At 47.5% G+C, this 13640-nt stretch overlaps 1 protein-coding gene across 1 annotated transcript in view; it reads right to left on the reverse strand.

Annotated features, from left to right (window-relative positions):
• PDS5B (PDS5 cohesin associated factor B) overlaps positions 1 to 13640 on the reverse strand; it is a 158409-nt gene that overhangs the window by 107788 nt on the left and 36981 nt on the right. Inside the window, exon 3 of the mRNA XM_061629724.1 lies at positions 7288 to 7491. Coding sequence (XP_061485708.1) covers positions 7288 to 7491 — 204 coding nt within the window. The remainder of the gene's footprint in view (positions 1 to 7287; positions 7492 to 13640) is intronic.

Here is a 13640-nt window from a genome sequence, read left to right on the forward strand (position 1 = left end):
AGCCAGAGGCGAGAAATCCGCCGGGTCAAAGAGGCGATAAGAGACCTCCTCCTCCTGGTCAGATTCTCCACTCCATTCATCCAGGTCAGTCTGAAAGACGCTCATGTAGTCATCAGTCTGAGATTGCTCTACGTCCAATCTACCCCTGATCACATCATATGGGTTAGGAGAGGGTAGCGGAGCGTCAATATTGTCGCCAGGTTGACTCGCAGAGCTGAGTTGTCGCGAGGTTCCGGGCTGAGAAGACAATAGTAGAGAAGGCTGAGGTTGGGACAGGCACCTCAGTAGCTCTCGTAGTTGGTGCAGGAAGTCAGAAGTCAACTGTATCCCTGGAGGAGTGGAAGATGGTGGTGCCTGTTCCTGAATAGGAATTTGAGGCTGCCCAGGCGGAGGAGGAGTTTGGCTGGGGAAACCTTCAAACTCTTCTTCTGAGGACTCAGAAGGAGACTGGAAAAGCTCAGGAGGGGCAGCATGGCGAGATTTCACCGGAAGTGGAGGTGATATATAGCGTGGTCTCTTGGTCGCCCTGCGACCAGACAGGTGTTTAGTCTTTGCTTTTGCCTTGGCGTGTTTGTTTTTAGCTGGCTGGCGTGGTGATGGACGACTTGCTTCAGGGGATATTGTCACCTCAGGGTTCAAGTCCGCCATGTCAATCTCTGAATCACGCACACAATGGGAAAGGAGCGGTGACAGAGATAAGGTAGAAATAGTATAGGACAGACTACGGACAGTATGCCAGGAGTCAAGAGTGAGTACGCCCAGCACGAGGAAACTAATGACTCAGCTAAAATTGGCCCCAAGCTAAGTGCATGCACACACTGGGGAAGGTGCGAGACCGCTAGTTACACTGCCAACTTGGCCACAAGCTAAGTCCACGCACACAATGGGGAAGGTGCGAGACCGCTAGTTACACTGCCAGAAGAGATATGTTTATTGTAAAAGCGCAGTGTGGCCAGGGCGAGATACGCGCACTCAATGGGGAAGGTGCGGTATCGCCAAGGTGCACAGACTAAATAATGTGCCAGCTTTAGGTGGAGCATAAGTCAATTGGAAGTGCACCTACAAACATACACACACACAATAGGGAAGGTGTGGTATAATATGTATCACCTGATAATATATGTATCACCTGATAACTCAGGTCTCCCAAGCTGTGAATATTTTGGTAACAGGAGACTACACAAGTCTCACAAGTTAAAAACGTAATGAAAAGGAAAAAACGGCAAAAAACGAAAACAAAATGGCGGCCGCGATATCGGAGCACCTAACTAGGGCTTGAAAAAACGGCCAGGAGGCAGCTGAAATGATATGCCGCCTGGTAGGACCACAAAGCAGGTGGCTGCAAAAAGAACAGGAAGCCTAGAATCAGGATGAGAGGGGCAATATAGGGTAGCCTAAATAAGCCCAAGCCGGGCTGAATGAGCAGCCGGGCTGATAGGGAAACGTAGGAGCCTTTAAGGAGAGTAGATTAAATTAAAATGGCGGCCGCGAAAAACGGAGGTGGCGGGAAAAGAGACTGCTATAGCAGGCTTCAGGAAGCCGGGACTAAAAACCCCCACAAACAGAGCCGCAGCCGCCAAAGCCCCCACAAACGAGAGCTACGAGGGAGCCATAGCCACGAGCTACCCAACGTAGAGGTTAAATTGAAAACTGAAAAAAGGAGGGGGGGGAGACCGCAGCCGCGGAGCCCCTGCTAAACGAAAAAGCAGCAGCCGCTGCTGGACACACTCTGAACGCAAACGTGAGGGGGGGAAGCGATAAGGAGGAGAGTAACAACAAAAGTGGAAATAATGACTATAAACTGAAAAAAGGAGGGGCGGGAGACCGCAGCCGCGGAGCCCCCGCTAAAACGAGAAAGCAGCAGCCGCTGCTGGACACACTCCGACGCAAACGTGAAGAGGGGAAGCGATAAGGAGGAGAGTAAGGGAAAAACGATAAGGAGAGTAACAATAGAATTAGAAGTAAGGACTTAGCTACGCTCTGCCTAAATTTCGATCTGCCTCGGACGAGGGCAAGAATGAAGACTGGAGTGGGAGGGGCTCGAGCCCCAGGTTTGACTCGAGTGCATTCTTGCCTTCGGACGCTAGATGGCAGTAGTACCCGATCTGATGGCAGGCTACCTGTGGAAAATTGTTGATTTTTCAGGCAAGCTGTGTTATCACACTTTAGATATGATCTACCTCACAGCATTTAAATTGTCAGTTTATGTTCCCAGTAAGGCTCACAGAGCAAGAAATCTACATCAGACTTGCAGAAAACAAAACAGATTTTTCTAAAAGACACTTCTCTTGAAAGAAAGGGAAGAATATAGGACAAAGCAACTTCAAAAAAACCAATTTGTCCATAATAAAGAGCTTAAGGAACTCCAGAATGAGTTCAGTTCAGCAAACAAACTAATAATAACCTGGCTTCAGTTGTCCATGCTCTGGTAACCTTCAAATTAGATTACTGCAATGCACTCTACGTGGGGCTGCCTTTGAAGACGGTTGGGAAACTGCAGCTTGTGCAAAATGCAGCAGCCAGATTGGTAACAGGGACCAGACGGTCCAAACATATAAAACCGATTCTGGCCCGCTTGCACTGGCTGCCTGTATGTTTCCGAGCTCGATACAAGGTGCTGGTTTTGACCCATAAAGCCTTACATGGCTTGGGACCACAATACCTGATGGAACGCCTCTCCCGATATAGCCCACCCGTCCACTACGTTCAAGATCAAAGGCCCTCCTCCGGGTGCATACTCCAAGGGAAGCTCGGAGGATGGCAACAAGGGAGAGGGCCTTCTCAGTGGTGGTCCCCAAATTATGGAATGATTGTTGTGACGAGGTGCGCCTGGCGCCAACACTTATCTTTTTGGGGCCAGGTCAAGACTTTCCTCTTCTCCCAGGCATTTTAGCATGTGTTTTATACTGTTTAATTTTTTTAATTGTGTTCTAAATTGTTTTTATAAGATCTGTTTTAAATTGTATTTGTTTTAATGTTTTTAGTTACTGTAAACCGCCCAGAGAGCTTTGGCTATGGGGCGGTATACAAGTATAATAAAATAAATAAATAAATAAATAATATTAACAGGGAAGAAATTCACAAACCTTTCTTCACTGTACTTCTGCCCAACACAAGAAGTCTCTAATGATATGAGAATCTGATTGGAAGGATTTTTTAAAAAAAAAACTGCAGTCCAAATTATGAATGTAATATGTATTAGTTTTGATATCAATGAAAGCAGCAAGAAGCCACTCAGAAGCCAGAAACCAGATAGAATACTTGAAAAAGACACAAACAGGAACCAGATATTTGAGAGGGGCTGAGATGAAAAACTAGTCCATGATGTACAAAACACAGTATTCTCTGCCCCCAAGTGCTCTTTCCGTTATAAAGAGGCACTGCTGCAAATGTTCTTGGAATTAATTTAGGAGTTTATGCAGAAATAAGTAATTTTGTTACTGAAATAATCCATATAACATAATGGCTGCATTCAGCTGTTGCAGTAAACTATGGTTTATCATGATGGGAATACACATAGCCTCACCCCAGGCTCACACAATCCTCCTCCTCAGGCATGGCCTCAAGAAGATGGGTAGTGTTTGCTTCAGCTTCAAATTACCCTTAGTTTAGTATTATGTCTGAACCCTAAACTGTGGTTAATCTTAATTATGGTGTCCTTGTTTGTAGGCTTCAGTTTAAAATTGGGCTTGTTTCAAACAAATCACAGTTAAGTTGAACCAGTTTTGTCAAGCTTAGATAACACAGCAAGCTGTGGTTAATCAAAATAATAGTGAAAGCTTCTGAACTCCTTTTCATAACTGCACTGAATCAGCAAAGGGGAGGGGAAGCATGTGAGCCCAGGAAAAGACTAGGATGTTAACAGAAAACCCCAACCTGTATGCTCTGAAATCATTATGATGCAACTACATTATGCACTACAAGTTTCTAAAACAAACTATCAAGTCTGGTGGTCGTGGCCATAGGCAAGTGATACATAATCATAAAAAATGAGGGTGAGGCTACTTACATCTTACTCCCATGGTTGGGTTCCTAGTTGGTCATCTGGTTCACTTACCAGTCTGTGCATGCTGTTGCTTAGCACCAGACTGGTACATAATAAGGCCTAACTCATCATTATTTGATCACGGATGAGGGTGCCAATCTGGCGTGAATTACCAAGACCTGGGTAGGTGAGCTGGGAGGGGACCTGGATGGGTGAGCTGGAAGGATTTTATCTGACTCAGTTGTGCCCACCTGGATATTCAGTGCATCCTCAACAGAGGCTGCAGAAATGGGGAGGGTGAGTGGCTGTGGTTCATAAGACTTTCTTCTCCATCACGTTATTCTTATTTATCTCTCAGTGGGTTTTGATACCACTGACCATAGTATTCTCCTGAACCAGCTCTGTGCTATGGGTATTGGGGCACTGTTTTACAGAGTCTCCTCTCTTATGTCCAGGGCTAGTTTCAGAGAATAGCACTGGATGGTTATCTCTTGGCTTCCTGGCAGTTGTACTGTGGGCTGCTGCAGGGTACAATCCTGTCCCCAATGCTATTTAACACCTACATGAAACCATTGGGAGCAGTACATTAGGAAATGTGGAACAAGTGTTGTCAGTATGCTGTTGATACCCAGCTCTGTTTCTCTGGCTGTGTAAGCCCTGGAATGGTGCCTGGACAGGAAATGGCCACAACATGACATTCATTTTCATTTAATACAGGAAAGTGTTGCTTTTCAAGAGGCTACAGTGACAGCATTATTATAAAAGAGGCAAATGGGAGTCAACAATTAAATTCCATGACATAATTTTGTCATTTATTGTACAGATGCACAAGTCTTAGGAAACAAATACAACAAGCTGCAGATAATATAGCTGAGCAAGCAATTTTTACTTATTTAGTTATAGAAATATTTATATAATGCTCTTCATTTTAAAAAAACCAAAGCAGTTTACAACACGATAAAACCAGATAGAAAATTAAAACCAGAAATTATTAACTAACTATTGCAAAAAGATACCTTCTCAATTGCCTACATAAGCCTGATGACATAGAAATATTTTCAGCAGGCATTTAAAAGCCGGAACAGAAGGTGCCTGCTGAATCTCTATTGACAAAGCATTTTGCAGGACTGGGTTGATGAAACTAAAGCCTTGAATGTTGTCAAATGAGACTCGCCAACTCAGGGGATGACCAACGATGCTCCTGCAGATGATCTCAGTGATCAAGCAGAGATATAAGGGTTCAAGCAGTCCCTAAGATACTCAAGGCCTAAATTATTCTGGGATTTGTAAATTAATACAAGGATCTTGAACCTGGCTCAATAGTAGGTGGGCAGCCAGTTCAGATGTTTTAACAATGGGGTCATATGTTGTTGCCTATATACCCCCATCAGCAGTCTGGACGCTGCATTCTACACCAGCTGAAGCTTCTGACCGAGGCCAAGGGCAGCCCCACATAGAGGGCATTGCAGTAATCCAGCATCAAGGTTACCAACACACAAGCTACAGTGGTCAGGTTATCCCTGTCTAGGAACAGCCATAGCTGGTGAACCAGACAAAGCTGGTAAAATGATGCTAAAAAGCTAGAAACATAAATGCTTATATTTCATAATACAAAAATATATGACTACTTAAAATTCGAACATGACCAAACTAGTTTAGAATGCATGTAGCCTAGAGGGAAAAAAGCCAAATGGTTTGCCATAGTTTCACCAAAAATACCATAATTTAACAAATGACTTGCTTTTGAAAGCAGACAACTAAATATTTGTTATTCATATGAATTACAGGGTATTGTTATTTTTCCATCCACATAAATCATTTCAAGGTCATCAGAAGGCATACAGAATGCCAACAGTTATTTACTTTTTAGTTTTGGTCTGTTAAAATAGTTTTAAACCTACACAGCTAATGAATCTTCGCACTGTTGTCAACAGCTACTCAATTAAGCAGAGGTCTCACATGCTGTCCTAAATCATACAATCAAATTCTCATTTTAAGATCAAAGAAAGTCACCAACGAGCAACTGTACCTAGTACTTAAAAAGAATTTTGAAATGAAATATTGAAATGGGCAGAAGGACCCTGATTAGACTTTTCAATTTTTGCTATGTTTCAAGATTGAGCCAGCTGTGATGAATATTAGAAGCCTGACACTCTAAGCCGAAATACACTATACAGTAGGGAAGGGCTGTGGAGTCGAAATCGTGGAATTGGAGTTGGGAGCAATTTTGGGTGGAGTCGGAGTCGGTAGAAATGTACCGACTCCGACTCCTTCATAAATGGCAAATGTATATTAACTAGTAATAACAAATTTACTGTAGTAAAATGGTAGCAACAAAGCATTTCCTCACCCCAGGGATTGGGCTCGTGGGAGTTGTAGTTCAAAAAAGTAACTTTTCCAAGCTCTGGATTCACGTGGTGGTGATGAAATGCCTTGTGCTACCATTTTACTACAGTAATTACTAGTTAATATACATTTGCCATTTATGAAGGAGTCGGAGTCGGACAATAGAAAAATAGAGGAGTCGGAGTCAAAAGTCTGGTGTACCGACTCCACAGCCCTGCAGTAAGGCCCCACTCATATGGCAGGTTAGGTTCCAGACCCCCATGAAAACAGCCAAAAAGCGGATCAGCTGTAGCATGGGGGTCTGGAATCTAACCCGTTAATCGCACCAGAGGAGGAGAAGATCAGATCAGCGGGAGTCTGATCGCAGCAGAAGACTACAGCTGATCTTCCCCTCCTCCGGAACGATCAGCTGGAGTGCGGGAGTCTGACTGCCCCCGAGGAGGAGGAGATCAGATGTAGCATGCTACAGCTGATCTTCCCCTCCTCCAGCGTGATCAGCTCGAGCGGAGAATCTGATCGTGCCAGAAGAGAAGATCAGCTGTAGCGATCAGCTGGAGTGCGGGGAGCTCCAGCCCCCACTCCAGCTGATCGCCCCGCTGGCGCCGTATTAGCAGAACGCTGAAAAGCAGGGCACGGAGAAGCGGGGCCCTACTGTACAGAGATCTGATAAGATTATCAGGACTACCTTCCAAGCAGTGCCAATAGGACTAGCATCTTTCCCATGCTGATCATACTTACAAGAAGTCACTTTAAAAAAAACCTAGCTGACGTCTGAAAATGGAGCCAGTGCTTTTCAAAATATTTAATTCATATCAGAACACATGGTGCAAAACCTATAGCTGAAGAGCTTTAACCATTCAGATTACTTGTTTCTTTTTGGTTGTTTAGAAGTAAACATAAAATAACATCATTGCTCATCCACATCCAAAGAAGATAAGGAAGACACATAACCTTACCTTAAGTTTATCTGGGGAAGTGTATGGGGCTTCAGGAGCATATATTCTAAAAATATCAGCAAGACAACATGCTACAAGCAAACGTACATCTTTATCAGGATGCTTAAGAAAAAAATCAGAAGCAAGATGTAAAGCAAGATTTAGATAAAGCTCCTTTTCTTCTTCAGAGTCTTGGTCCATATCCATGAAGGTTTTTACAACCATCTGCCAAAAGAAAGTTCCAAGATAAGCAATATTCTCTAGATAAAACAGTCTATATGAAAAACACGCACACTTTTAAAAGACTATTTTTGTTTTTGTGCACATCTTCATTTTCCTGAAGTACTTGAGAGTAGAATATAGTTAGCTTCAAAAATGGTTTATATATCAATCTATTTCATCTTCAGTTATGTAACGTTTTTGCCAATAGTGCATATTAACATGTAACTGAACTAGGAATAAGTGCACAGCAAAAATGGTTGCTGCCAACATAAGAACATAAGAACATAAGAAGAGCCTGCTGGATCAGGCCAGTGGCCCATCTAGTCCAGCATCCTGTTCTCACAGTGGCCAACCAGGTGCCTGGGGGAAGCCCGCAAGCAGGACCCGAGTGTAAGAACACTCTCCCCTCCTGAGGCTTCCGGCAACTGGTTTTCAGAAGCATGCTGCCTCTGACTAGGGTGGCAGAGCACAGCCATCATGGCTAGTAGCCATTGAATGGCTACTAGAATGGTCCCTTAGACCCACCTGAAGAGTGATTTTCACAGGTACGCCTGCCATCAGATTGGGTACTACTGCCATCTAGCGTCTGAAGGCAAGAATGCACTAGAGTCAAACCAGGGGCTCGAGCCCCTCCCACTCCAGTCTTCATGATGGCGAGTCCGAAGTGGTAAATCTGAAAGGAATCAAAGGGCAACAGCCCTAGCAGCAAGGAAAATACACATAGCAAATAATATAGAGCTTGCAACATAAGAAGGTTTGACTAAAGAAAATCAGACAGAGCTCAAGGCCTATAGGCTGAACTATATACAAAACACTGAACGAATTTCCCCAGAAATCCCCCACAAGGGAGGGACGTGATGGCAGGCGTACCTGTGAAAATCACCCTTCAGGTGGGTCCAAGGGACCATTTTCCACAGGTAGCCAGCCATCAGATTGGGATATACCAAAGTAGCCCCCCAATGGGGAGGGATTCCTAGGAAGTTACAAATCAGGAATGACATGTTGGAGGACACACCTCCCAAAAGAGGCGTCAGCTGAAGCATAGCGATCAATTTTATAATGCTTAACAAAGGAGTTAGGGGTAGCCCATACCGCCGCCCTGCATATGTCTGGAAGAGGAGCATTAGTTAGGAAAGCCGCTGTAGTGGCAGCAGACCTGGTCGAATGGGCCGTGATGTTAGACGGCACTGGCAAATTAAGTGACTGATATGCAATAGAAATAGAAGCCCGAAGCCAACAGGACAAAGTGGATTTGGACACCTTTTTTCCCAAAGCTCTTGGATGAAAGGATACAAATATTGCGTCTGTCTGTCGGATGTCCTGGGTACGAGAAAGGTAAACTTTGAGTGCTCTCCTAACGTCCAGCGAATGCCAGGCCTTTTCGAGGGAATGGACAGGCTTCGGACAAAAGGATGGAAGCACAATGTCCTGGCTACTGTGGAAAACCGAGTTGACCTTAGGGCAGAAAGACAGATCCAGCCTCAGGACTACTGAGTCCTTATGGAAAACGCAGAGATGACGGGCCGAAGATAAGGCCTGTAACTCCGAGATCCGCCTCGCGGAAGTGATAGCCACGAGGAAAAGGACTTTGAAAGATAACAGTCTGAGAGGCACTGCTGCAAGAGGCTCAAATGGAGGTCGTTGTAATGCCTGCAAAACTTTGGAGAGGTTCCAGGATGGAAAATGATGACGTACAGCTCGAGAGAGGTGGGTAGCTCCTCTTAAGAAGCGTTTGATGAGCGGATGAGCGCCAAGGGGTGCGGCCGATGAAGAAAAAGACAGAATTGACGAAATGGTGGAGGCCTGTCTACGCAGAGTGTTCGGTCTGAGTCCCAATGTCATGCCTCTGTATAGGAACTGTAGAACGTGCTGTACAGTGGCTTCGGGTGCTGAACAACCTTTAGATGTGCACCAGCTGGAAAAAGTACGCCAAGTACTCTGATAGATTCGAGTAGTTGATGGTCGCCGTGATGCTAAAATAGTGTTTATGACCCCTCGAGAAAGATCCGCAGATTTCAACTGTGTCCGCTCAAAAGCTAGGCTCTCAGGCTCAGCCAGTTCGGGTCCGGATGCCAAACTGGTCCTTGGGAGAGAAGATCCGGCCTGCTTGGAAGGGTCCAGGGATCCTCCATTGACATCGACAGGAGGTCCGAAAACCAGGGTCTGCGAGGCCAGTAAGGAGCTATGAGTAAAATCCGTGTTCGTTCGAGTCAGAGTTTTGTCAATGTCCTGCCTAGCAGGGATATAGGCGGGAAGGCATACAGGAGCCCGTGTGGCCATGGTGTTGTGAGAGCATCCACTGCTTCCGCCATTGGCTCTAGGTACCTTGAGAAGTAACGAGGCAGTTGGCAGTTGCGGCTGGAGGCGAAGAGATCCAGCGAGAGGGGGCCGAACCGCCGCTGAAGGAGGGAGAACACAGCCGGATGAAGCTTCCATTCTCCCGGATGGACCGTTTGCCTGCTGAGCCAGTCGGCCGTAACGTTTAGAGTTCCGCTGAGGTGTTCTGCTCGTAAAGACAGGATGTGGGACTCGGCCCAGTCGAAGATTCGTGTTGCTTCCTCCTGCAGAGCCCTGGACCTTGTGCCTCCCTGTCTGTTGATGTGAGATTTCACACAAACATTGTCCGTTTGAATGAGGACATGTTGTAGGGCGAATAGAGGCTGGAAGTGTCTCAGAGCAAGATGAGCAGCTCTGAGCTCCAGCCAGTTGATGTTGTGACTTAGTTTCTGGGTGGACCAAACGCCTTGGACAAAGGTCGAGTTGCAATGGGCTCCCCAGCCGGACAGACTGGCATCCGTGGTGATTAGGACTCTGGTTGGGTCCCGAAACGGTGTCCCCTTGGTGAGGGAAGTTGTGGATACCCACCAGTGGAATGATTGCTTCAGAGCTTGGCCCAGCGGAATTATGCGATGGTTGGACTTGGAGATGTCCGCTTGAAAGGGTACGAGAGCCCACTGTAAAGGTCTCGAATGATGTCGGGCCCACGGAACGATGTGGATCGAGGAAATCATTGCCCCGAGGAACTGGGCCAGAAACATGACATCTGCTGTGGGGCGATGTAGAAGTAAGGTTGCCATGGCTGTAATGGAGGCAATACGGTCTGGGGACAGAAAGAACATGGCAAGGGAGGTGTCCAGTATTGCCCCTAAGTGCTGGAGGCGCTGAGTTGGCTGGAGATGACTCTTTTCGGCATTGATCAGCCAGCCGTGATTGTGTAGTGTCTCTAGAGTGAACTGGAGCTGCCTGTTGGCCAAGTCCTGGGAGCCTGCTCGGAGTAGAAGGTCATCGAGGTAAGCATAAATATGGACCCCCTGAAGTCGAACATACGCCAGCATGGTGGCCAACACTTTGGTGAAAACTCGGGGGGCCGAGGAAAGGCCAAACAGAAGGGCCCGGTATTGAAAGTGGCGGTGGCCTAGTGCAAATCTCAGGAACCGTCTGTGACCCGGGCAAATTGGGATGTGTAAGTAAACGTCCCTCAGGTCGATGGATGCGAGAAAATCCCCCTGTTGCAGAGTCTCTACAATGGAAACTAGAGATTCCATCTTGAAGTGGCGGTACTTGACGAAGTGGTTGAGGCCCTTGAGGTCTAAGACCGCCCTCCATGTGGAGTCTCGCTTGGGGACCGTAAAGAGGACGGAGTACACGCCTTGTAGTCGTTCGGATGGTGGAACAGGTTCTATAGCGGCTATCTCTAGGAGATGTCGTAGGGCGCCTTGCATAGCCCCCTTGCGTGCCCTGGAGACGGGGGAGATGCAAAATTTGTCCGGTGGTGTCCGCCAAAATTCTATATTGTAGCCCTGGGTGAATAGAAGCCTGACCCAGGAGATGTTTGTCAAGTTTAGCCAGCTGCTGGAGAAGAAGGAGAGTCTGCCTCCAATAGGGATGGAGTCAGAACTGTCTGCGCTGACGGGTTCCTCTGCCATATGCCTGTCTGTTCTGGTATTGGCCCCTGTGTGGAAAGCGTTGTCTAGACCAGGGTGCCTTGGAGGGACGGAAATCTGTAGGCCTGGTATCCCGTCCTCGTCCACCAGGTCGTCCTCTCCGAAAGGGATGGAAGGAACGGTAAGGGGTAAACCGCCGCACGGGTCTGCGGTCGTCCCTTTTGGCCGTAGCTAGTGCAGGTTTACGATTGTCCTTGGGGTCGACAAGGACTGCTTTGAGTGCGTCCTCGCCGAAGAGCATAGATCGCGAGTATGGGGCTAATGATAAGTTGGTTCTGGCAGTCGAATCGGCGTCCCAATGTTGGAACCACAGAGTACGACGAGCTACAATTTCGGCCGCAAGTGCGTGTGCACCGTGATGCGAAGCGTCTAACGTGGCGTTGGACACAAAGGCAGCCGCCTTATGTATCTTGAGTAGACTTTTCCTTAGTTTTGCGGGATCCGGGTTGGGGTCGTCAAGGAGATCCTCTAACCACATCATAGAAGCCTGTGAGAAGATAGAGGCGGTAGAAGAGGCCCGGATGGAATGAGCGGAAGCCTCATGGATCTTATGGAAGACAAAGTCAAGCCTCCTCTCATAGGGGTCTTTGAGCTGAGATTCGCCTTCCTTCGGGAGGAGAGACCGAGATACGAGATTGGAAATGGGTTGGTCCACCCCCAGGACGTTCAGAAAGGACATGAATTCCAAGGCAAGGGTATAGAGTTTGTTGGCTAAGGATGAGGAGCGACGTGGACGAAGAGGACGGGCCCATTCTTCTCTGGTCAGTTTGTTAATGGGGTCTGGCACGGGAATGAAGTGCTGCACTGATCTGGGGGATTTGAGAACTCTGGCACCCTTGACAGGGGGAGCAACCAGTTGTATGAGTTCTGGTTGAATGCCAAGAGTGTCCATGACTCTGCGTGATAGAGGAGGAAAATCCGTCGGGTCAAAGAGGCAATAACATACCTCCTCCTCCTGGTCAGATTCCCCACTTCAATCATCCATGTCAGTCTGAAAAACGTTCATGTAGTCATCAGTCTGAGATTGCTCTACGTCCAAAGCACCCCTGACCACATCATATGGGTTAGGAGAAGTTAGCGGAGCATCAGTATTGTCGCCAGGTTGTCTCGCAGAACTGCGCTGTCGCGAGGTTCCGGGCTGAGAGGATAATTGTAGAGGAGGCTGAGGTTGGGATAGGCACCCCAGTAGCTCTCGTAGTTGGTGCAGGAAGTCGGAAGTCAACTGTATGCCTGGAGGAGTGGAAGACGGTACGGCCTGTTCCTGAAGGTGAGGCTGCTCAGGCTGCTCAGGCTGAGTTTGAGAAGCTAGGCTGGGGAATCCTACAAACTCCTCCTCTGAAGACTCAGAAGGAGACTGGAAAAGCACAGGAACGGCTGTATGTGTCGGAAGGCAGAGCTGGGGTCCCAATCCCGGTGAGCTGGATCCCGGAGAGTTGGGAGAAGAGTATTCGGATGGATGGCAGAGGGAAGGGGGAGGAACTTCCCCCCTTTGGAGCGAAGACGAAACAGAGGAACTGCCAGTGATAAGGTCGCTTAGCAACGGGGAGCCTGAGCCCTCCCTGGACATTCTCACGCCTCCCCCTCTTTCAGGCTCAGAGCAAGAGGGGAAAGAGGGAGGGCTGCTCACAGCCGAAAAGCGGGGAGGCAGTTTACCATCAGCCCCTCCCCTATCCCCCATCCTGGAATCGAAAACTTCAGAAGAGGAGGGGGTGATGCTTCCCCCCTCACCGCGCACACGCAGACAGCTGAAAAGACAGGAGAGAAGGGGGGAAGGTGGGCAGTACCTGAGGGGCAGTTAAGGAGGAGCGAAAGATTGCGCGCCCGTTTGGCCCCTTCTTAAAGAACAGGCGGGAAGAAGTCCCTTGCTCTGTCAACTTTCTCCCAATGCCGCAGGACCTGTATCCCTGTATTGATTCATGAGAAAACGCAGTCTTTGTTTGGACATTACCCTAATAAAACACGAATTAACTACAGCCGTTGGTCTGGTTCCTGAGTCACATCCTGGGCCTGACAGTATGGCGGGGTTTCTCCGGAATTGAATGTGATACATAGCGTGCCCTCTTGGCCGCCTCGCGACCAGACAGGTGTTTAGTCTTTGCTTTTGCCTTGGCGTGTTTATGTTCAGCTGGTTGGCGTGGTGATGGACGACCTGCTTCAGGAGATATTGTCACCTCAGGGATCAAATCCGCCATGTCAATCTCTGAGTCA

The sequence above is a fragment of the Rhineura floridana genome, chromosome 5 (assembly GCF_030035675.1).
Source record: "Rhineura floridana isolate rRhiFlo1 chromosome 5, rRhiFlo1.hap2, whole genome shotgun sequence".
Lineage (NCBI taxonomy): Eukaryota > Metazoa > Chordata > Lepidosauria > Squamata > Rhineuridae > Rhineura > Rhineura floridana.